Consider the following 26,574-nt stretch of genomic DNA (forward strand, 5'->3'; position numbering starts at 1 on the left):
TATCTGTTTATCAATGTAGCAGATGATACACATTTTTTCTTCTTTTTTTGTTCTTTCATTTGTCCTTTTCAGCCAAGAAATGTGTCTAGAATGCAGGGAATGTTTTGAATAACAATCTAAGCTTGACATTCAGACTGAGGCTAAAAAGCATCAGAATTGTTTTACCAGAACACTTAAGTACATATTTCACACATATCCCACATATGAAATCCCATATGTACAGTACATCCCAAAGTTATTTTCATCACAAACATACTGAGTTGGGTCCACTTCTGAAACTAGGTCATTTTTGGTGAGAACATTTATGCTGATTCTTTACTTTAAACAACTTCTTATCTAGAACATTCTTTGAAGACACAATGAAGTTCAGAGGAGTCTTTATGATCACAGGCTGTCATACAAGTCAGTACATTTGTAATGACAAAGGTTCCTCTAGTCTTAAATCCATGTCCCACTTGGCTCTGTCTTTGAGTTCATGCACTCACTCCTGCATTTCATTAATAGCTATTTGGCATTAATTGTTAAGTATCTTCTACATCACTTTCTGTACACTGAATTATGCAGAGGTTCAGGCACTGACACAGACCCATAATATATACTCAAGGTTTAAAACACCAGACAGATTCAGAAAAATGTACTGCTTTGAATGAAATTAAGTTACCAGCCCATAATCTTCTATTCATCATGCATAAAACCAAGGTGTGGTGTGTATTCATCAGCTGTTTGCATACTCTATTATCATTTATTTGCCTACTTTATTACGGTTTGAATTTCAGGTGAACCCAATGGTTATTTCTGTTGTTTAATTTAGTTTTAAATGCTACAAATACCTCAAAAGCTGGATAAAAAGCAACATACTCATAAACCTGGAAGCAATACCCAGATAAGTGTAACTGGGACTCCACATAAAATCACTGCACCAGGTCAAAGGTCACTGTGACATCTTGTGTTTCCATTCTGCCAAATTTCAGAACACTTGAGGGGAATGTCTTATATTTGTCACAGACGTTTCCTCAGATGAACTCATTCTGAGATTTTGATTGTTAAAGGTTAAAATTTAAGGTTGTTGTGACATAACTTAACACATTTTTATCCATAGCCACTGATAATTGAACTTCATGAATAGATTATGAGAATATTATAGTGAATGTATCCAGCTGAACTTTTAGCTTTATGATCATATCTTGCAGAGTTTTTCTGTGTTAAAGCCTGTTATATAACCATGTTAATATAACAATAATTCATGTACCTCATGTACAACCTTAGCCTGTTGACTGCTCTTCTTTCTCTTTGCGCATATTTTCCATTGTATATTTTTTTAATTTCACTACTGAACTTAAATGTTTATACACTCTTTTGTATAAAATTTGTTGTTTGTTGTTTTATTTTTGCTTATTTAAACTCTGTTTTAGTTTTTTTGTTTTGTTTTGTTTGTTTGTTTGTTTGTTTGTTTTTTGTTTTAGTTGTGTTTTCTTTTTAGTGCGTTACTACGTTGTACAGAAAGAGCATAGCTAAAAAAAAAAAAAAGAGTAAAATTCCTCTTTTTTTTTTCAAAGAATAAAGGCAATTCTGATTCTGGTCATCTTTCCCTTAACCTGAACAAAGTCCTGCCTGTAAATAAACCGAACCATAAAACCTCTTAAATACTTGCATCTGAAAGTAATTTATTATCAAAAGTAAATCAGAAAAGTCATAAATACAACTTCTGGGCTCCACTGCTGAAAAGCACTGTGAATGATTAAAACATTGTGATATTGACACATACATGTAGAGATGTTACGATGGTGTATTAGGGCCACATAAGAAAGTAAAAACACTTGTTGCTACGAGAATAAAGTCATAAAATATTGAGATAAAACCTAAAATTTTATGAGAATAAAGTCAAATACAAAAAGTCATAATTTTATGAGAATGAAGTTGTAGTTTTAAAAAAATCTCAAAATTTTACAAAAATAATGTCGTCACATTTCAAGAATAAAGCCATAATTTAATGAGAATGATGTTGTAATATAAAAACAGGTGGGAAAAATATTCTAATTTACAAGATGCAAGTTACAAGTTGCACCCACTCGTCACATAATGGAGAACTTGAAACATTTTGTGAGGTTTTACTTTCATCTGGGGTTCGCCCGGTCCAACAGAAGTGGACGCTGCTGCTTCGCTTGTTGTGTTCAATGTAACCGGAAACTCTGTCATCAACAAGGCTTACAGTTTATTAATAATGACTTTATATCGCACTATTGCAAATTTATTTTCAAAATATTACAACTTTAATCTCATAAAAGTACATTATTTTTGTTGTCGACTTTATTCTTATAATATCATGGATTTATTCTTGAAATATACAACTTTAATCTCATTTTGACATAAATATTATCACTATTTATATAATTTAATCACTTTAACAAATCTGTATATTTTTTATCTTCTCTTTATTTTTCTGTTGTATTTGATGCTTTTTGTCTTGTGCTACTTTACATTTGAATTTCCCTCTTGGGGGATCAATAAATCTTATCTTATCTTATCTTGTCTTATCTTAGCTTATCTTATCTTATCTTATCTTAAAGTTAGAATAAAATACTTTTTGCCTCTTCTCATCAAATGATTATGACAATGTGATTTATTTTTGATATTTAAGTGTAACTGGGATTCAGTATGTAATCATTACCACTGGTTAATGGTGGTTACTGATGTGTATAAATGGGAATAAAAAGAGGAATGTGTCTGAAAACAATATTATTCCAACTTTATGGACAACAATGTATTTAAGAAACAGACGTGATTAGGTATAGGTATTAGGTATTAATTAGGATATTTAGACTTTTTTTTATTTGCATATATCCTATTATCTCTAGAAATAAACTCAAAGCAGGCTATAGAGTATAAATTTTACTCTTTCCAGTAAACGTTTTATAGCGTACAGTTGTAGGGAGGATAAGAGGTGATGAAATATTAACTTGTTTATTGCAGTCCACATAAGTATATTAAAAGCTGAATTAATTGTGGGTCTCTTGTGATTCTGTAAACATTATGAGGTGAAGATATTGGAAAACTGTCACTCACCATTGAAGCTGGTGTTGCGTATATACTTTAGCAGCATCTTTCCTTCTGCAGTCTCCATTTGTGGACAAACGCCAGGATGATCAGGACACAAGTCCCTCTGCATGTTGTGCAGAGCGTGGGCCATGGCGTACACCGCGTCAATCACAAACTGCACCTTCCCTTCTTGTTCATACTTGGAGTCAATTCCAATGCGCTCCTGGCCTGAGATAAGGAGAAGAAGAAGAGGATACAACATAAATGGTTAGACTACTTATTTTCCGCAGAGCATCACTGCTATCTATATTTTAACTGTCTTTATTTATAGTCCTACACTTAAATTTGCCTCTGTTTTTTTGTGAGATCCTGTGCAAAATTACGCCTAAAGGGACAACATAGCAAGAAAATATGGAGACACATTTAATTCCCAAGTGCAAAAAAGTGGAAAATATCAAGCTGAGCTGTGAGACAAAGTGTTTTTGACAAATAGAGCAGGCTCAGATTGAGTCATTATGGCACATTGCACAGTAATAATCCGGTCATGCTCATTTGTTCCATCTGCAAGGTGATGAAGATTATGATGAACTTTAGTAACACGCTCTTTAACAGTGGGATTGCGCTCTTTTATATCATCCACCCAGTGCACTGCCCTTTCACTATGGGCTGCTGTAAAGGTTTTGCTTCATGCTGCTCAAACATTGCTTGAATACCTAATGTACATCCTCTGCTGGATTTTTGTTGTCGTTTCATCCTAAATTTGCTATTTCACCCTCATTTCTGCCGTAGATGAAAGCAGAATTCTGTCATTTATAAGTAAATGAGTGACAATGATAACATTACTTCTAATAATCATCATCATCATCATCATCATGGCGAACATCATCATTATCATCGTAATTACAATATTCAAGCACCCAGTCAGCCCGAATGCATCTACACAACAAAAACTCCAAATAGAGAAAGATACATTTCTGCACATATTGAGCTCAGTCGAGGGTACAGAGGATGTTAATAGGACATGTATAAGAATGTGAGAATTGCATAAACTGAAAGAGGTCAAAAGCAATCAATGCTGACATTTCAGGCCATTTCTCAGGACTTAACATACTTTTCAGCCCACACATAACCTTTTTGCCATCGTGAGTTGTGCATATGACGTTCAATGGACACTCTTTGAATGTAAAAACCTCTTTAGCATTTAACATTCATAAACCTTGGCAGGGGTTTGGATATTAAAAAAACAAGAGTGAATTTCAAGTCAATCACCTCTACTATAAAAGCCATATCTGGTGGTGATGAAGAAAAAGATAGTTTTGTTTTTTTGTTTTTTTTTACAGTTTGTGAGGCTTCATCAAGTGGACAAACATCTTCTATCTTTGACACATGATAAAAGACACCAAACAGGAGACTATAAATCAATCAAATTTATTAATCCATCCATCCATCCATCCATCCATCCATCAGTTAATCAAATTTTATTTATATAGTGCCAAATCATAACAAAAGTTATCTCATGATAGTTTACATATCGAGTTGGTCGAAACCAGACTCTAAGCCACAGGTGTCAAACATGTGGCCCGGGGGCCAAATCCGGCCTGCCAGAGGGTCCAGTCTGGCCCGCAGGATGAATTTGTGTAATGCAAAAATTACACTGAAGATATTAACAATCAATGGTGTCAAAATCATTTTAATTCAGGTTCCACACACAGACACATACAGCCCTATTAGATTTGAAGTGGGTCAGACCAGTAAAATATTATCATAATAACCTGTAAATAATGACAACCCCAAAATTTCTCTTTGTTTTTTTGGTGTAAAAAAGTCAAATTACATGAAAATGTTTACATTACCAAACTATACTTTTACAAAAAATGTGACTAACCTGAACAAATATGAACAAACAGAAATGTCTGAGGAAAAGTAAATGCAATTTTACCAATATTCTGATAAACTGAGGAATAATATTGTTAAAATTGCACTTGTTTTTCTTAAGACAATTCAAGTTGTTCACGTTATTCAGATTTTGAAGGACACTTTGTAGATGTAAACCTGATCATAATATAATTTTACTTTTTTCACTGTTATCATCTTACTGGTCCGACCCACTTGAGATCAAATTTAGCTGAATGTGGCCCCTGAACTAATATGAGTTTGACACCCCTACGCTGAGCCAATAAACCAGACCCTAAGCCAATGAAAATAAAGAGATATAAAGAGAATAAAGAGAACAAAATCCCTCAGTGGACAGTAATTTGTGTCAAACCATCATTGCTACCATCATGTATGTGAGAAAGATTAATACAGCAACCCACATCACTGGCATCCATGTCGATAATAAACGCAGTGAAATGCCTGTCACACCGTTGACAGGCAGAGTTTAGGTAACACAAATATGCATCACTGTAAGCAAGACACTATCATTAATGCGACCAGAAAGACCGTAATAAAAGGAAAATGAGGTCATGAGCAGTATTCATTTAGCTTTCTTTCATTTCCCCTATAATTTCCTGCCTAAATAAAGCATACTCTGGCTCCGTGCAGTTTTTTCATATGCACAACTGCGCTGAGCTGTCAAGGTGACTGGGTTAAGGGAGGGGGGAGGGAATATGGGATGTAAGAGTTACAGAACATTACCAGAGGAGCAGACGGTCTGACTCTGTAACTGTAGTATGAGTAAGGCACGTGGTGCATTATTATTCTAATAATAAACTCTGCCTGTCCTGCTCCCGCTGGGTGGAAACACCTGGTGTTAGACTTTTTGGCTGCGCTGCCGACAAGAGGGCTTGAATAAAAGCAACAGTCGATCTGGAGCGTCTAACATGAACACAAGGTCAAGATCACACCACCCTGACATGTCAAGGGTAAAATATGTATCATCTAATAGTGTAACAGAGAAGTGTCCTTAATTTGTCCATGTCAGAACCTGCGTACCTGTGCATTTACGGCTGGTATCTTCTCTCTTTGAGGCACTGAGGAGCTTGCAGTCAAAGTTTTCCTCCCAGAACTCGGCAAACCACACATTTCTGCGATTGTTCTCGAGGGTAAGCCCAGTAAAGTATTCATCAAACCCTGGGAAATGGAGAAAAGGAGAATGGCTTAGTTCCGGGCCAATTATCAACCATTTCAAACCTGGAGGAAGTGAATCTTATGGAGCATTGGAAATGCTGGTCTGCTAGGTTAGCAAATCAGTGAGCCCTGCTTCATCAAAATTTAACTGTGGTGGTTCCTGTTCCTCCTGAGCCCCATGGTACCTTAATCACTTCTTTCATCTAGGAAATTACATTAATTAAAAAACAGGATGCATAATAAATAACACACCGATTGTAAGTGGTGCCAAAGCCTGTTGCCTCAGGCTGTGCTGGTCCTGAAGGTGCTGAACAGGTTTCTTCATTTCAGAAAAGCTATTGTAACTGAAATTGATTGAAGACATGATGTATAGCCTTAACATTAACTCCAACAAGCTCTTTGCGCTTGTATGATATTATTAGCTCGAGGAAAGATTAACTGCTGAAACAATGGAGCCAAAAAAATGCCTATATGCAGAAATCTGCTTCTCATAATGTTTGTTTGTGCAACTTTACCACCCAATATGGGTCAGGAAACGCAACAGGGACAATCTACAGTACAAGTGAAACTTCACTGCGAGATTTATGGTTAAGGAATCTTTTTTTCTTTTTTCTTACTTTTGCTTCAGTTCTCTGTCCTGAGAATTGTGTGGTTTTATGTCTTTCTGTGTGTCTGCACTTGCCTCCCTCTGCTCTGTTATCCAGTCATATCAGCTGAGTCGTGGGTTGAGGTGATAATGGCTAATCAGAACTGAGTGACTCAGCTGATTTTTCTCTTTAAAAGAATATCAATGATGCATGGTGGATTAATAATATTCTTGCAGCCTCCAGAGTCTACATTGTCCTGGCTAGACCTCCCCTAATTAAGGAAAGCTTCATAAAACTCAGACTTTCAAATTTCCTCAACAGTGATGAGTGTATATTACAATTATGACACTGGACAGAACTTAAAATAGATAATACATGCTGAGAATAATCTATTTCAGCTGATAATTCTAACAGGTCATCAGCAGTATGTTGTACATGCCATTTTAATGAGCATTTGACTTTTAAGCTCTTAATGAGACCTTGCATTCCTGCAGAGTTTAATGAACTAAAAATATGTAAACATCTGACACCAAAATTTGTGTTATGGGAGGAATTTGTGTGAGATCAGAGGTGGGATTTTCTTCACGTACACCATCCCAAGACAGGAAAATTCCATGTGATCAGCAACTTTAAAGAACATATCAGTGACTGCAAAAGTAGTAAATATCTGCATTCACTGTAAGATCCACAGAGGAGCCAATTTGTCCAAAGTGACTTTAGGCCGGTCATGTACAATCCACGGCCAAATGCAGCAACAAGGTCATAGTTGTTCTCGGAGGATCGATGAAAGTCATTCTGAGGAATGCAGGAAATTGCTAACTCGAGTAGAAATAGATGAGGGAGGTGAAAATGGGGGCACGGACAAGGTAAAGAAAAAGAAGTCAACAAGAAACATCTCTTTGAACACAACTAATATCACAGATTGTGTTTGGCTTTGTGTGAATATACTTAAGTTATCCTTTGAATATTGAATTGAAAAACACATGAATGAGCTACACAGGAATGAAACTGTTGTTTATTTCAATTATGGAGTTTACGATGACTTATCACATCCCCATCTGGTGCTGCCAGTGTTGACTTTATACTTTATACTGTCAATACATTTTGTGTATTTTCTTTAAAGGATAAAATATATTCGAGCCAGTTTATTCACATCAGAACTTACTGATTAACATTAATATTTGCATCAAACAAGTTGAATGGATGCAGACTTTGGGAACAAATGAAAAAATAATTGAGGAAACTAATAGATAGAACTAACTTGTGCATACATTTGGCAAAACAAAGAGAAGCACTACACTGCTAAAAAACAAAAAAGCATTTTCATTACTGATAAATTAGTCTTATTATGCGGGTTCTTCATTAGCAAAGTAATATCATCTCAAGAAAATGTAACTTTGTCTTAATAAGACAGTATATTCCAACTACATTTAACCAACAACAAGTGAAATTAACAGTTAATATTCCAGCAGAGGGACAAACTATTTATTTATTTTACAAGTGAGATCAGTAACACAACTTCTTTAATTTAAGAAGATTTAATCATTTTTAAGTAACAGTGTTTTTATACAATGTAATAAGCACAACTTGTTTATAACTAGGATTTGTCCTTATTTTTTTGGTCGACCATGACCCTGAGTGGTAAGACTTTATTTTAGTTTTAGGAAATTGAAGAAACTGAAAACAAGCTTTGGTTAATACAAGATAATCTGTTTATGTTTAAAAATATTTGGCTTCTCTCTAGTGTGGCTTTTTGTGCATATCAAGTATCACTCGAATCCTCATCAAGACTGAATAGGATTAGTTTGAAGGTTAAAAACAATGCGGTTAGCAAAAATAAATGAATAAATAAAGAAGAAGCTGATGCATTGTTGATTTAGTTTTCTTTGCTGCCAGTCCCATAAGCACAGTGCATCACAAACCTTCTCTGTTGGATTTCTTCACAAAAACAAGTTGAGTGTGCAGCAGTGTGTGCATACCTTTAATGGAAGAGCGTTTGGGCAAAATAGTGACTGCTCCCACAGCAACATCCTCGAGCTGGTGGATCGGGCTGCTCTTGGCTCCCCAGCTGTCAGATCCAATCCACAGGAAATGGCCCACCTGATTGGCCCGCTTGGTGGCATTGAGAATTCCCCTGCAAGGGCGTCCATGTATGAATTAGGAGAAGGTACAGGATGTGTGTGCCATCTAAAAGGGCTGGATTTAAAGAAGTATTAGGCACTGCAGCTCTGTTGTCAATCTACTATTTTTCCCATTGAGAAAGAGAAAAAAATGAAAAGAAAGAAAAGATCAAGCTCATTTGTTAATATGTTGTTGGAGAAACACAACATATTAATGATTTTTTATCTTTAATTTTTTAACAGATTAATTTCTCTCTCATGTTTGTCTTTTGCACATTTAACTATCACATCTCTTTATGGATTTGTTTCTGTGAACTTGCAGGTACTAAATGTTTGATTCCGTGTTTCTTTACATAAGCATCTCCCATGGGACGTTGTAAATGAAACAATATCTGTTGCTTTGTTGTGATCTATATTCCCAGTCCTCCTTTGAGGCATACTTCTGTTTGTGTTGTTGGAGGTATGTTTGTGCAGCAGACATCCTGTATGCATGGTAAATCTGCTCCTCTAGTCTGTCTTCAGGAGCTGCTGCTCAGAGATTAAAGTCATCAGCATGGCAAGTCATCAACATGCCTGAACTACATGTATGAAGCCAAAATGTGCCACGTTTCTCACCGTATGTCTTCCTCACTGGCAAAGATGATGACTGCCCGCGAGTGCTGCGATTCCAGCAGTTGTTGGATGGCTTTGTCATAATCCTCAAGCTTGGGGTTGTGGGGAATTTTCAAAGACTGGGCGATGCAGATTACACCTTTTTAATGGGAAAGGAGTAAGAAATGATAAGGCCTCTGGAAATAAAGATATCACTCATTCACTCTTACTCACAGGCGCACACAAAAACATGCATAAAAAGCCTCGGGTCATTGATGTTTGTTTTCCTGTTTCAGTAAATCTCACCCACATGGAAATGGAAAACATGTGAGTACAATGGTGAGGTTTTGATTATGCTGTCATGCTAGCTATAGACTCTAAATGGTAGTTGTACACCATACATATTCACATTTTGTCACTGATCTGAAAACCACAGTAGCATGCAATATATCGCTCAAACACTGCTTTCCGACTGAGCGCCTGCATTTTTTTTCTTCCAAATTGAGAGTGTTCTAAACATATCTGCTGGAACAAATCCAATAATCCACACCAACAGGGACGTAAAGCTACAGATTTCACATTATGGATTTGAGAAAATCCAACAGCATGCCATTGACTTTTCATTTAAAGTCATTATCAAACATCTCTTGTTTGAACCTGAACCAATCAGATAGCACAGGCTCAAATAAAAAAACAAAGAGGATATTAATACTGACAATAAATCATTCTACGGCAGGTCACCACTAATGAGTTTGTACAGGATGAAGGGCACCGATTGCTTCCTTGCCTTACTAAGTAGTTGCTGGCTGTTTGGCACAGCATATTATCCAAATTATCTTTAAGTGGTGTGCTAGATATTTTCATCTTCACGTTCCTCTCAGCATCTCATTACCAAGCCGAGGAGAAAAATTATTTCTTCCATAAAGAACATGAGTTTTGTTTTCCTCCTCTGTAGTGTCTGCAACGGATGAACTAACCTTTGAAGCACTTTGAATAAACAGATAATATGATCACCTGTGTGAGAGTACGTCCTTACTACTGTAGGCTAATGCAGTAGTCTGAGTCAACAGCAAAGCTGTACCCAAACCAATTAAAATTTCTCCCTTTCAAGCATTTTAATAGCCTACCCAATAACCTTTCGGTTTGAGTTTCCCTGAGTAGACAGAGAAATGGAAGGGATCTCCTAATTGCCAGTCTCCTCAGGCTCATTACTTTGATATAAACAGCTTTTAGCTGGCAGATCACACATCTCCAGTCTCAGTTTACCGTGGCATTTCTAAAGGCAGAAGACAGCAAAATGACAACTGCTCAACCTCCTCTTAACTACTCATTTTTCTAGTATCAGCAGGCAGGATTTTAGATATTTCTTGAAGTCTGAAAACATTTTGTATAAGCCAAAAGTGCCTGGGGATGGTCGCTGTTATCCTCCCTAAGTGGACCAAACATAAAAATGGAGATCCTGCCAATGGTCTAGTTGTTGCTTAAGGGTTTATGGTATCCTGTTAAAGCGAGACATGCTTGGTGTCATTTGAACAGAGCACTCTGTTTCGTGGGTCTCCCAAGGATGAGTCTTAAGCTCAGTTTCAGCACAGTGATTTCAGTTGATTTCAGTCAGACAGCTACAAAATTACACTGCTCTTCCTGATTTCCGTTTTAAGAAACTCTGCCACATTGCAATATCTGATTCTGGTGTATTAGCCGCACCTTTCACATCCAGCGGGCATTATGTCTTCAGGTAGATACCGCACATTAATTCCAGAGAGAGGCGGAAAAAAAAGGTATAATACGCTGAGAACTTAAGTCTCATGAAAATGCATTAACTCTATTATGACAAAACCCCTGCAGGCTTGTGTGAAGAGTTATGAAGGTATAACAATCTTGAACAGGGATGAATTATAGGCCACAACAGTCAATAATACAGACAGAGACCACAGGAGCCACTGATGAAGATTAGAAGCATATGGAGCAACTCTCTACAGAGTTAAGAGTCCCCTAAAGGCTGCAGACCAGCGCTTGTGCAGCAGTGGCTAAATTATTGAATGCCTGCAGAATACCTCATCTGTCAGTCAGTCAGATGGTCAGTCAGTCAGTTTGTCAGCAGGCAGGCAGCAGTCAGCCTGGGTGAGATGAAAATACAAGTGCTGCATCTGCTCCCTGAGTAATATGCTGTGGGTTGGACCACCTTCACCTGTCACTGCTAGGCTTTCTATAGACATGAAAGAGCCCACGACTCAGGCTGTGGGTTTAAAGAAGAGCTGGATGTCTGTCTTGACTGGAGGTGTTTGATGGGAGACAGATAAATGTCAGGCAAGAGAGCAAAAGAGGGTTGTACTCCAACCTCAAACTTGCTCTGTCCAAGAAATATCATTATATTAGCTTTACCTTCTTACACAATCATTAAATAGGACACAGATGCTTGTTTAAAACCAACAGTGTCACCAGAAGGAAATGAAGCCATTGTACATTTCTGCAAACCATAGATATGTATAATCTTGACATTTTTGAACCGAGATCAACGTTTCTGGAAGCGTCAACCCCAGTGGGTGTTTTAATCAGGAAATAAAAGTGTTTCGGTTAGGATTAAGAAAATCATGGTCTGGGTTAAATATGTCTGAATTATCTGAGTCATTTTTTTCAGATGTATCCATGACACATCGTATGGTGCTCAGTTTGTCCCCACTGTGCTAAAAATGCAACATCTCAGGAACAGTTTAAGTTCGGCAAAGACATTCACTTAGACGCAAAGATGAACTGAAAAGACCACAGAACCTAAAGGTCGAAGTCACTATGACATCATGTGCGACCATTCTCATAAGTACCATATTTCAGAACAATTTAAGGGAATTTCTTTTATTGGTCACATAATTTTCCTTAGATTAACTGATTCTGATATTTTGATGTCTTAAAGGTCAAAATTTAAGGCTGTCGTGACCTAACAAAATATATTTTTAGCCATAACCCCTGATAATGTAACTGCATGAACAGATGATGACGATATAACAAGGAATGTATTCAACTGAACTTATAGTTTTGTAATTATATCTTGCCAACTTTTTCTGTATTAAACCATTTTATCCTTCCCCAACCCAAGCAAAGTCGTGTCTGTAAATAAACATAACCATAAAAACTGTTCAACACCTACATCTGAATATGATTTCTAACTAAACTAATTCAGAAAAATAACTAATATATGCAGATAAATATGAGTTCTGAACTACACTGCTCAACACACTGCCACTGAGAAAAATTAAAACACTGTAATACTGGAACACGTGTGGAGATGTGTATTGAAATTACACACATCCGTGGTTTATAAAACATCTAATAACAAACTGTTTCCCATGAAGTTGCAATAATGTTTTTTTCAGACACATTCCTCTTTTTATTCCTATTAATACACATCAATCACCTACAACGGCGTATTACGGCCACATACGAAAATAAAAACACTTGTCACTACGAGAATAAAGTCGTAATATTTTGAAAATAAAGTCATAATGAGAATAAACTCATAGTTTTCAAAAAACTCATTATTTAATGAAAATAATTTCGTACTTTTATGAGATTAGTTGTAATATTTGAGAGTAAAGACATAATATAAGGAGAATAAAGTCGTGGTTTTCAAAAAAACTCATAATTTAATCAAAATAATGTTGTACTTTTATGAGATTAAAGTTGTAATATTTTGAAATAAATTCGAGAGTTTCCGGTTACAAGCAGCAACTTCCACTTCTGTTGGACCAGATGAACCCCAAATGAAAGTATAACCTCACATAATGTTCCAAGTTCTCCATTATTCAATGAGAGGGTACGACTTTATTCTCGTAAATTGTGATATTTTTCCCATTTGTTTGTATTCTCGTAATATTATAGCGTTATTCTCGAAATATTACGACTTTAATCTCATAAAAGAACAACATTATTTTTGTTAAATAATCAGTTTTTTAAAACTCTGACTTTATTCTCATTATATTATGACTTTATGCTCGAAATATTATGACTTTATTCTTGTAGTGACAAGCATTTTTATTTTCTTATGCGGCCCTAATACACCATCGTAATAACCACCTTTGACCCTGTGAAATGGTGATATACTCAGTCCTAGTTACACTTTATTTATCAGGAACAAATTACATCCTCACAATCATTTCATAGAAATAAAAATATTTTATTCCACCGTCATGGGCAACTGTGTATACACAAATGACAATCAAAATATAAAGATACTGATCTCATTAGAATTCTTAAGCCGCATATTATTAATTTACCTGTGATCCTAAAACTTACTGCCAGCAGTATATGCACTGTGACCTTTTACCCTCTACACCACATTTGATTAATATATCAAAGACAGCGTAATGATTATGATAGTTAAATTCATCAGGCTCTTGGAAGTTCCCTGCTTATCAGTCTGAGTGCCATAGGTCATGCACTGCATTAACTGCTTCAATTATTCATCCTCAATGCCCTCGGTTCTGAAAATGCACTCCAGGGTGAGAAATCCTGCTTCACCATTTTTGCCTGGTGAAATACAAATCCCTTTAAATTAGGCTCTTGATGGATTCGACCCTTCCCATCCGCCTACTCGACACCCTTCAAACTCAAACCTCAAGCGGATCCATAGAGCTGCAATTATATTTATCACCTCCACAGTCAAAAGATAGCCCTGCCTCCCTGCGGTCCCACGTGGGCGCACATCAAAAATGGGCTGACATGAGATGACATTCATATTCTACATCTGTGCACTCTTCTATATCCCGCCTGCCTTTTCACTGCCGATCTGGGACTTTTGAAATACAGAGGGGTCATACAGAAGTATCATGGTCCATTTTACAGTATCTGCAGAAGCATTAGGTTTCCTCACTAGTGTGCTCTTATACACAACAAACTCTTAGTGCAGTATTTTGGCAGATTTTCCTTTCACAGCTCAGACCAGATCTAAGAACGCATCATGTTGGCAACTTGCTGCAATCAATTCCATGGTGATACATTGTGGGAGGTTTTTCCTCAAATGCAAGTCTTTTTATCAAATGGGAAAACTGGGCTCCATCGCTCTGGCCTGAGTCCAGACAGACACAGAAAAGTACAAACAAGATTAATCTCTGCCAGCTTCACCTGGAGCTAGGATGAAGGTACAGAGTGGAACAGTGCCTAAACAGGGTAGAGGAAGCAGAGGGAAGGAAAAAAAAAAAAAAAAGAAGCATAGTAAAAAATAAAAAGACAAGATCAATATAGGCTGACCATCACTCCAGTCTCAGCTTGGGGTAATGGGTAGCCATATTGCATTAGTTCGCTAGATGGTTCTCCTTGAAGTGGTGAAGCGAGAATCCTACTAATGCATCTGACATTTCACTTCAAGCAAACAGGACAGCCAGATACACACAAAAAACCATTTCAGGGTCTCATGGATCAGCTTGCAAGGATGTTGGAACAACCTGACAATGTCGTTCGATGGCTTAACAATTTTTTCAGTATTGTGCTCTGTTTAATACTTTAACTCACAACAACACACCTTCTCTCTGGATATTCACTCCTCAATCTAGTCAGGTTTGGAGCAGAACAGTGCCTCTGAATGAATCCTGTGACTGTTTGCTATTACATAATTAATGTGTTTATTAAAGATATCATGCTTGGGTACTTGGAGGCTTTTCTTTGGTGGAAATAATTCCCATTTGTATGTGAATGGAAAATATTGCATAGTGACTGCAGCTCAGCAGCAAAAGGATGAGTCAACAACAACAATGGCTTATAATTTCATACGCCTTCTGTAGCAGTTGGAGAATCATAATAATATCAGCATGTTTACTGCTCTTTGCAAGCAAAAGGAAAAAAAAAAAACAGTCGAGAAAGCATCTGAAAAAAAGAAAAAGATCTGGAGGAAACTTTATTTATCACAGGATTTAGGACTATGATGAAGTGAAATATTTTAAATCTGGATTTTTCCTGATTGATTTTCAGCCAGGATACTCTCTGACTCTCTCCTGATGCAAATCACATAGTCACAAACAGCTTCTTAAACTTTTAATGAGTGATCACACTGGACATGGATGCACACAGATAAAATATTCATGCATGCCGGACTTCTGATCAGTGCCTGTGGGATATCATTAGCTTTCCTCATTTTAGAGGTTTCCGCACATTAGTCTGTTAGAAGAGGCAGAGATCACTCCCTACAGATTTACAGGAAATAGACTCCCTTCCACAGAGTGTGAGGTGAGAATCTGCAAAAAAAAAATACTTGGTGCTGTTGTTCGGGAGTTTTTGTGGATGTGCTATCACAGACCGTGGAGAATTATTTCCCCAAGTCATGCAACTCTCCTGCACATAGACAAATACAGAGAAAAAACACAATGTATTAAAATTCTCTCTGCAGTCACAACATATCCTTGCTATGATTTCCAGAAGTACTGTGGCAGCAATTGAGTAGAGGCTATGCATTAACTTTGGATCTGATTTGACAAAGCCAGCCCGGCCGTTATACTGTAGGCGACCGAGTATCTCCTGACAGCAATGATTAACATAAACAGCCAACATGCCAACAACAACATCAGTGAGGAAAAATAAATGAGCCTTGAATGTATACAACTGGACCTCAGATAAAAGAAAAACACAAATGCAAATCTGTCTTTTAAGTACTGCTCAGGTCCTCAGGCTGTTCTCACCTCTCCGAAACCTATATTGAAACTCAAAAACGAAGTTGTTTTTCCTGGAAAAGGATAATTGCCACTCTGAACAATTGCCATTAATGATTTAGGACCAAACAAACAACAGTGATTTATAATTCTGTGGTTTGCGCTCCAGCCAATTCATTGCTTCAGCTTCATTCACTTTAATCCTGAGAATTATGAGAAGCCTTTCCCGACAGAATCCAGTATCTTTGTCAAAAAAATACCCCAAAATATCTAAAATCCTGCTGCTTCATACACTCAGCGGGACATGACTGACCACGAAGCGCACTGACCATCCTTACCATCCTCAGAGCTCTGCACTCTCAGCAGAGGGGATCAAAAAAATGAGGTCAAGAGACACAGAAAAGGAGTGTAAAACAAAACTCATCTCCCAAATGAACAGTTGCCAGACATGACTCTGCTTTGTGTTGGCCAAGACGTACTCATTAGATATCTTCAAACAACTTCATTTTCTTAGTGCGTGCTTTGAGCCAAAAAAACCTGAAATGACTATATAGAAAAAAGTGGGTAGTGGCTGTGATTATACTAAAGTTAAAATTTCTACTTTAGGCCTTTTTTCTGTCTGCACTTCCATCAACACTCTACAATGCACTCAGGGATTGATGCAGAAGTTGCCAAACAGATCAATAATTCATCTATCTACAAGAACAGATTTTATGCTATCTTAGAAATGCAAGTCTGATCTCAGGGTGAAACATATAAGTACATTTGTGTATGGAACCAACAAACATATACACTTCTGTTTACCTGCTTCTTTGGAGAGTTGTGTGAAGGCCTCCACTCCCCTCTCACCGTAGCTGCCCTCTGACGCAATGGTGGAAACGTATGTCCAGCCCATGGCCCGGATAATGTCCACCATGGCCTGGGCTTGAAATGAGTCTGGAGGAACCACCCGTGAGAAAAAGTCATAGCGCCTGTCATCGCTCAACTCCGGGGCCGTTGACGCATAGCTGATCTGTGGGATCTTGAAGAGAAGAGGTAGGTTTGGGGAGGGGGAGGGAAAGAAAAGAAAAGGGAAGGGAAAGTTTACTCATGTGTAGTTGCTATTCTGGTGCAGCTTCACAGATGGTCACTATGGTTACTTCTCTGACACATCACATTTGTGGATGCAGTTAAAGCATATTTTTATGTAATGTATGTGTTCAAACCTCAGACTCCTTGGACCACAGGTGTCAAACATGCAGCCCGGGGGCCAAAACCAGTCCGCCAAAGGTTACAATCTGGCCGGCGGGATGAATTTGCAAAGTGCAAGTTAGGGCATCAAACTCCAAAATAATATCATAATAACCTATAAATAATGACAACACCATTTTTTTCTCTTTGATTTAGTGCAAAAAACATTAAATTATGAAAATAGTTACATTAACAAACTATCCTTTAACAATAAAATGTGAATAACCAGAACAAATATGAACAACCTGAAATGTCTAAAGAGAATTAAGTGCACTTTTAACAAGATTCTGCCTGTTACTAAATGTTTTGTGCCTTTGTAGATCTGATTTGTAATGCCATGTATATAAATATAAATGATAAGTCAAGGTATAATATTGATAAAATTGTACTTACATTTCTCAACAAATTTCCTTTTTTTCAGGTTATTGTTTGAATAGTTTGTAAATGTAATTATTGGCATAATTGAATGTTATTTTTTGTGCTAAAACAATTTGGAGTTGTCATTATTTATTGGCTATCATGCTATTATTTTACTGATCCGGCCCACTTCAGATTAAATTGGGTTGAATGTGGCCCCTGAAAGAAAATGAGTTTGACAGACTTAAACCTAGACTTATCAGGCTCAGCTCTATTTGATCTCATTGCATTTAGCATGTTACCTTGAAAACCTTTACTTCTGTTGCATGTTTGGGGGAAATCCTAAGCCTTCTTTTACTAAATGCATGCTTTATAAATGGTAATGTAACTATATATTCTCAAAGTTGTAGGTTATGTAATAATATAAAACATTATACATATACATTACAACATTATACTTATTTGGCAACTATAATAATAATAATACAGGATTAGATTTCTATAGCGCTTTTCAAGGCACCCAAAGCACTTTACACTATTGATCCATTATTCATTCACTCTCACATTCACACTCTGATGATGGTAAACTACGTTTGTATCCACAGCTGCCCTGGGGCAGGCTGACAGAAGACGAACATTCACACGCATTCATACACCAGTGGGAGTGACGCTGGAGGCAAGGTGGGTGAAGCGTCTTGCCCAAGGACACAACAGCATATGACTGGGACAGAGCAGCATTCGAACCACCAACCCTTCAGTTATTGGACTGAACCTTCTGAGCCATGACCACCATATAATGTAATAATATTTTGGCTTAAAGCTGTGGTGCTCATAGGTTTTTAGCGTCATTGGACAAAAATTTTATGCTTCGTAAAATAGCAGACTATATTCATTTTACTTTCCCTTTTTTAATCCATAAAGACCCAGTGTTTCTTTTGTGACAATTCCCAAATGAATTTTTTTCTAGATTTAACCTTTCTTAAGTGATTTATTTCCATTTATGATAATATTATCCTCTCCATTTTACATTTTTTAGTGAAAAATCTATTATTTTCTGATATGTAATTTACTGATCATGTACTTTAATCATCATGCTGAAATCATGTTTGAGGGTTATTATACCGAAAACAGAGAAAACGTCAGAAAAAGTGACTTTTTCGGTAAAGTACGAGGGGCAATTGAAAAGTTTTGAGCCTAGCATGGAAAGGATTAAGATATGAAGACCAAATTTGGTCCATGAAATCTTTCAAATATCTTAATCCTATCCACTAAATTTCTTGGTCATAGCAATCTTTTTCCCTGTTTCACAGGTCCATGAACTTTCTGTATCAAGTGTTTCCTGAAAAATGGACAAACTTGAGTATCAGGCTGATTTGTGACTATGAATGAGACTTGGGTCCATCACTATCAGCCTGAGACCAAGGAGCAGTCAAAACAATGGAAACATCCCATGTCACCAACCCCAAAGAAGGCAAAGGTCGTATGCATACTGGATGACAGCCCGATACTCAAGTTTGTCCATTTTTCAGGAAACACTTGATACAGACATTTCATGGACCTGTAAAACAGGAAAAAAGATTGCTATGACCAAGAAATTTAGTGGATAGGATTAAAATATGTGAAAGATTTCATGGACCAAATTTGGTCTTCATATCTTAATCCTTTCTATGTTAGGCTCAAAACTTTTCAATCGCCCCTCGTATATCATTAAATGAACATAAACCCAGTGTCTCCATCCACTGTCATTGATCCAACTCCATGGGTTTTACTGGTGAATCAATGTTGTAGAAGATGATGGTGTTTCCACGGTAACTACGGAACCTCTGAATGTCCAAATGGGTTACATCTGATGACCATGAAAAGATGAATAACAGTATTCTACAATAATTATTTACATGGATTGATAGGATTAATGGATCAATAGTGATTTACCTTTTTATATCAATAAATAATTTTGGTCACTGGTAGACGTTTGGGTCTTTATGGGTTAACTTTTGCCTGTTGCATGACACTCATTTTAAAACTTTGTCAATGCTGTTTTACATACATTTTTCTCCATTGTCTTGCTTTGCATATTGTCATTTGGTTCTGTCTGATTTCTCTGTGCTAATGTTGAATGTTATTTTATCGTTTGACAGGCTAATTTAATATCCGGCCCGAGGGACAAAAGTTGAAAATTAGCCATTTGACTAGCGCATTGACAGCACATTTATAGTATTGTTGATTGACATGCACTGCCCATAAATAAATGAACAAATAAATGCATTCCATAATTAAATCTATGCATCTGTGTATTTGAATATGTAATAGACAACTGAAATTACCAACTGCTGCTCAGATTCACTTGTGTCTTGACACAGAAACCTGAAAAAGTGATTTCATGTTACCATAACAACATGAAACATCATCAGGTTCATCTATATTTATATTTTGTCTTTTAATTTGGACTGAGAGGAGAAGTTGCAGAGTGAAGGTGTGCACTTTCACTATTTTTATTTTAAATATATATATATATCTCCTGCAGCTTGAAGTCCTGGACATAGTAACTTCATATCAGGCTAAAGTTTCCCTTATCATGAAACTACTAGTCACAGACCTGAGCAGAGAGTGAGGAAGACGCATTTATTGTTACATTTTTATCATGTTTTGCTACCTTACATCCACTTAACATAATATTCTCAACAATATATTGCATTAAGGAGGATTTCCTGCCATCTGGTGAGTTATTATTTTCAATATTCTTTCTGTAGCAAATTTTCTGAACGCATCAGTGATAAATTCTAGGAGTATAATGAGCTTTTATAGGTCTAATGCTATGCTCAATCTTTCAAGGAAGCGTAATAATCACACATTATCATTCCCAATTATTCTGCTTTGAACACACAGCGGATGACTAAGGGTGTCTATAGTCAGGAGATGTATCAATAGAGCTTGTTAGAGATCACAGATAATTGACATCTGCTGGATTCTTTATATTCAAAGACATGCTTAAAAGGCTCATGTGTTTTTTTTTCATATATGGGTGAATCTGACTTTAAAAGGGCATGCATTTATAAAGTTGGCAAGCTCCAAAACAGTGCTGGTATTATAGATCTGATGAAGTCCAGGCCATCTCATCAGTGACTGTGTTTGGAGTTTGCAGCCTCTTCTGACCCTAAAACCGCAATCACGCCTGGTGACATGTTTGAGATCAAAATGGCTCGGTCCCATTAGTCTGGTGGGCGAACACATAGAGACATACATCACTTGCTGTTGAACATAGTGCATTACCCCATCACACAGTCTAATCTAAGCGCTGTATGAATGCCATCCATTTCTGTTAGAGTGATCAAATGCAGCCAGACACTGGGGAAACACAGGAATGAGGACACAGCAGCAGGCTGATGGGATTGCTTCAACTCACACAGTGTGAGTTATAGCTTTGACCCTCAACTCAAAGGGGGTCAACTGCACAAAGCTGACAAATTGAGGAGCAGAGGAAGAGGTCAAGATCAAGACGACTCAATATGTCTCAAGTCATCAAAAAAATATAAGTTGCCGTGAAATCAGCCAAAAGAAATTCAGCAGAGCAATTAAACAAATTCGCAGGTGGGAACACTGCTCGATGTCATAAGTTAAATCTCTTCAGCGCAGGCTAAATTGAGTGTACTGGGTCAAAGAGAGAGTACAGCAGAATAATGGAAAATCAAATGCAACAATGATTTGCATTTAAAAAGACTCTTCTTTCCCAAAAGTGAGGCATCTATTTAGAGCATTAGATAGTGGATGTATTGCATGAGAGCCGCTGCGGTAATACTATGGAGTCAAAAGGTGTTATAGGTTTGTTGAATCACGTCCTTACTTCGCCCGAGCTGGCGGAAAGCTGCTCGAACATTTGTCTCTCTGGAGCTTTTTGCTGCAGGGAACCATTTAAGATGGCAGTGTCTTTTTACTTTGTCCCAGACTTGTACCCTGTTGATATAATTTCTTCACAACCTATTCCCTGGGAATCTACACCTCTTTGCAGTACAAACATACACGTTTTCAGACTGTGCTTTGCTCTGACCTCCAGGTAAAAAAAAGATGCTAAACCTTGATTGAGAAAATGCAGAATCGCAAGGATTAAACCGCCTGGAATTACAATGAAAAAAAAAAATGCTGACTAATATTGTTTGACTCGCCTTTTTATCTTAATAGGTTACAAAATAAGTGGACTACCACTTCATGTTTTAACCTTGATTTAATTAAAAACAGTCTGAGCCATGTGTATGTATTTCTCTGAAGATTACAAGCACCAAAGTTTAGAGTTCTCCCCTTGGTCACAGTTGAATAATTAATTTCAAGAGCAGTAGCTAAATAACCTTTCTTTGCAACCATTGCAGCAGCTTTACATTTCCTTATTGAACTTAATAAAGCAGCGATTAGAGAAACAGGGAGCATAGATGTTTTATTAGCATTTTGAATGATTTCTTAAATAATTAGCTTTGAAGGTATACAGGATTATTTTCACTTAATCCTTTTTCACAGACACATTTTAAACTGCCTGTAATGTTGCTCATGTTGTTAAGACACTTTACATTTGAATGCATTACATGTTTTTATTCAGTATGATCCATAACCGTATAGTCTACCCACCAGTGCCAAGAAGGTGAAGGGGTGATTGTACTGCAAGCGAGCAGTCTGTAACAATGGCAATAATATCTATGAACTGTTCATGGGAAACTGAATTCAGGCCAAGAGAGAATGATTAACAGTGCCCCCGTTCAGTATCACAATTACCCAAAGCTGACGTCTGGCACCTGTCATCTGCAGTACAGATCAAAGTTAGGATTGCTGAGGGTAATCGCCTGGCTTGCACTTGAATGTATCTGGGCCGACAGGATCGATGGAAGGAAAACACAGAGGTCTGTTATAGGGGACACTGTTTTATTGATTTACCACCACAAAGTGCTGCAGCCGCCCTGAATAAAAAATCTGTTACTGATTTCTAAAGAAGGTTAAGAAAAAAAGCAGCAAGGGGTGGGGAGGGCGGGTGAGTAATCTGTTTAGTGACATTAAATGAGAATTTCAACCTGGGAGTTTAAGAAGAGAAGTGACTAAGCGAGGTTGTGTAAAGGTTAGACACGTTCACAGTAAGTGGGAATGCTAGGTGAAGTTAATTAGTGCGCCTTGGCCTTTCCACTGCATTTTCACATACAGCAGCTCACAAGCAGCATGGTCAGCTCAAAAGAAAGGTGAGAGACTGTGATGTTTGTGCCCTGCTCTGCTGACATGCAGGTGATAACACTGGAGAACAGAGAGCAGTACTTGCAGACCAGCTTGCTCTGTGCTGCTTTGCTCTGTTATTCCTCTCATATGCTTCATGCAAAAGGAAATGTTATTTGAAGAAAAACAGGCAGCATATGGCACAACATGATTCTCAGCCGGGGTAATGGCAACCATCTATCCTTGCCATCTGAGAAGGGGAAGACTGCAGATATGAAAAGACAGCCTGCCTCTATTGAAAAAAGAGGGCTATGACAGTCCATGAGTTCTTAATCAAAAACTTCAACAAAAAACAAAGACCATCTTTCAACCACAGAGCTTTTCCCTACAAAAGGCAGCTCTGAGTCGACATCATCAGTGTCAAAAATTAGGCACAGAAAATGCGTCTGTTGTCCAGCCTGGGGTTGCTACCCATTAATACTGGAGCAACTCTCTAAAACCATGGCTGCAAACAGACTGTGAGTGGCAGAGCTGACATGTTTCCCATGAATGGTTATAAGTGGAGCGAGAACAGTCCAGCAGTTCCTGATGCAGGAATCCCTGTGCCTCTATTTGCTGCATGATTAGCTTCTAAGTATATCTTGACATCAGTCAGCTCCACTCAGCTGTTTGCAACAATCTCCACGGTGACGGCGGAAATGACAGCGGGGTTCAACAGACCCGACTCTAACCCCTTGCTGTCTGTGGCCACATGCCAATGGACAGATTGTCCTGGTGACACCAGTACAATGACCACACACACAAACAGTAAATATGATCCTGTGGTCTGGCCAAGGATGCATTTTGACAGCAATTCGAAAGCACCCCGCCCATAATGGAATAAAAATCTTCTCACAAAAACATCCCTTATCAGAAGATTTATTTGTAGCTCCAGCGCTAGGCATTGTAAAGAGCAACAGTCGATATCCTATAAACAAAATAATACAACACGATAAACAGCTTTATAAAGATATTGAGCTTTTATCAAGTTTAGCATCTTTCTGGCTAAATCAAGGCTGTGCCGTTGTTTGGCGTGAAGTAGATCTGGGAGATATTGGTTTGTATTCAGAGAGCAGTGCCATTTGTCAGTGGGGCAGACATAATGACTGTGTCCATGCATGCAACCCCAGGCTGGGCTTTGGTAATCTCCCTTCTCCAGAGCACGGCACTGCCAAGGCAGCCAACGAGGCAGGGAGGAAGGGCGGGGGGAAAACTGACAGCCTCCCCTCCTTTTCTCTGTCACTCTCTCCCCTTCTCTTCCTGCCCATCTGTGTCTCTCACTCTCAGTCAAACTCTCCTTTTGTGAAAGCTGTGTTTCATCACGGTGCCCTCACACAACCTGTGACTTTCAGACTCTCTCTGCCGTTCTCCGCCCCTCTGTGTGCTTCATCCCCGATAGAAAGAGACAAGTGAGTCTCATCGTCTTGTGTGTCTCTCCCTCCCTGTCATCTGTCTGCATGAAGACACACCCACACAGATGATCAGCAGACACTTCCTGCCCATAGAGGTCCATGCTGCCAGTTTCCCCCAAGCTGAGACAATCTGCCCCCAATCATTAGCTTGCATGCCAACTCTAGTTTTTCCCTTTGTACCCCATTTTCAACACTTTTTTTAGAAGTGACCTCCTGTCCCACAAACTGTATTTATAGTCAACAAAATTACATTAGCAAACATGATTTATATAAACCATGTCAGATCCTGGTAATCTTTTTAGTCAATGTTATATATATAACATATTGCCTGTGTTTGACATTGATATTGAATGCAGACTAGTTTTATCTATCACTTGCTAAGAAACCAAATAACATTTTTTTTTTTTTTAAATGCATTAGAACTGCTTTTCACAACACCACTATTGATTGTTAAACTGTTGCCATTCCATTAAGATATTTGGAAAAGAAAATTAGTTGTATTCAAGTTCAGTTCATCCTGCCCAAGGCCAGTTTCCCATTCAGTGTTCCTCCGTTTGGAATTTTCCTTTACACTTTTTCTACAATAACCTTGCCTGAGCCACTCTTGAATAGTGAATAACTAGTCTACATTTTACTGCGTGCTTTGTAGCCGATTTCTGCAAAAAGAAGCACAGCAGCCACCCTGTTAAATTTGCCTACACCTCTGAACCAGCCTCTGCGTTACATGACAGAAAGTTAGGCTTTCATAATGCTTTATCTAACACGACCTTACACCGTCTCCTTCTTTCCGCCCACTTCACTTTTTCCCAGTCGATTCTCTCACCCTCGGTCTCTGCCGTTTGCTTCACGCGAGTCCCCTGGGCAGCTCCACCGCTCTGTACCGGCCTGGACTCTTGCATGGCTGCCCTGCCAGAGTGTATTTTAAGACAACCAGCATGTTTCTCCATGGGTATAGAGGCTAGGTATGACTCACAAATCAGATATTTGACCAGGAGAGCCACACAGAGTAGAGCTGAGGCGTGGGAGGAAAGTGTGGATAACTCACAAAGGGAACCTGACCGACCTCCATCTTTCCATCTGGTAAACAGACTGCGATTTCAACTCCAATGCATTTTCAAAGAAATAATTGTTTCCCAACACCAAATAGATCTCAAAGCCTAATCCGAGAAGTCTGCACTGACAAGAGGTTCGACATCTACACGATGCATAAAGGTGTAGCGTCGCTGTCACAGATACATGATTCAAATGGAGGCAGCTGACTTAGGGATCTTGCCTTTCAAGCGAGCATGACAGCCACACTTTTATGCTGTCATTCTTGAAAGTTATTCTTTAGACACAATATCTCTTCAAGTTATTTTGTAAGGGTTCTTTTGACTTAGGCTTCACACAAAGCGAGGCCCTGCAGAGAACAATGCGGTTCAACCGAGCTGCCTTGATAATCGTGGCTGTGCAGTGTGCTCCCTTCAGGTGCGACAGAAACTCAACTCACGGTAAGAATAAAACATAGCCTGCAGGTTTATGACTAAGTGTTATCAAATGTATTCCTTTATATCTACAGGGTCTCACATTACAGATGGCTGTATTGATTTTTCCTCACTGCAAAGTGCACTGGACTCTGTTTTGTTTTCTCTACAGTGTTCTTTACAGCCAGCATGATAACTTTATCTTTTTTCCATAAGAAAAAAAATGAAATATCAATAAACCAGTGCTAGGATCTGCACCTACATATCTGCATGTCATTTTGCCTTTGGTAAGAGAAATAACTAGATTTTTTTCAAGGTAGACTGCAAGCATACAAATATATGTGTTTGTGTTGTGGGAGTCGGTGGTGTGTGCAACATTTTTACATCTCTACTCTGCCTCATTGCGCTGTCCTAATCTGGTTCTGACATATTATTTACCAAACACTGAGCATAGGTCCATGTTTTTTTTTCTCACCTACACCTGGAGCATACAGGGTTTGACACATTCATTGTCAGGCATGCACCTGCAACACTCTGACCTGCATCCCAATGATTCCCTCTGTTCTATCCCCCATCTCTCTTTGTAGCTCTCCCTTCAGACTCGACAGAGCATCATCAGCAGGCCCATTTCTCCCCTAATAGCGCAGACAATGCAGGCGAGCGTCCTCGATCTTATCTTTCCTCTCTGTCGGCTCCTCACAAAGAATTCTTTAGCAGGGCCATGTAATTACGCACTCATCACAGCACTGGAAAATATCACACATATCCTATTCTTTCTGTCACTGTGTCTGAGTCCCCACTTGATGCCTTTGCACCAGTTTAAAGCAGAACAAAATGTTTTAAGAGGCTGTTAC

General features: G+C 38.1%; 1 protein-coding gene across 1 annotated transcript in view; it reads right to left on the minus strand.

Moving 5' to 3' along the window:
- The window catches only part of LOC115422067 (metabotropic glutamate receptor 7-like), a 62,485-nt gene that overhangs the window by 19,516 nt on the left and 16,395 nt on the right, over positions 1 to 26,574 (minus strand). Inside the window, exons 2-6 of the mRNA XM_030138121.1 lie at positions 16,840 to 17,056; positions 9,428 to 9,563; positions 8,672 to 8,826; positions 5,971 to 6,108; positions 3,064 to 3,264 (exon numbers count right to left, since the gene is read on the minus strand). Coding sequence (XP_029993981.1) covers positions 3,064 to 3,264; positions 5,971 to 6,108; positions 8,672 to 8,826; positions 9,428 to 9,563; positions 16,840 to 17,056 — 847 coding nt within the window. The remainder of the gene's footprint in view (positions 1 to 3,063; positions 3,265 to 5,970; positions 6,109 to 8,671; positions 8,827 to 9,427; positions 9,564 to 16,839; positions 17,057 to 26,574) is intronic.

This window comes from Sphaeramia orbicularis, chromosome 7 (genome assembly GCF_902148855.1).
Source record: "Sphaeramia orbicularis chromosome 7, fSphaOr1.1, whole genome shotgun sequence".
NCBI lineage: Eukaryota > Metazoa > Chordata > Actinopteri > Kurtiformes > Apogonidae > Sphaeramia > Sphaeramia orbicularis.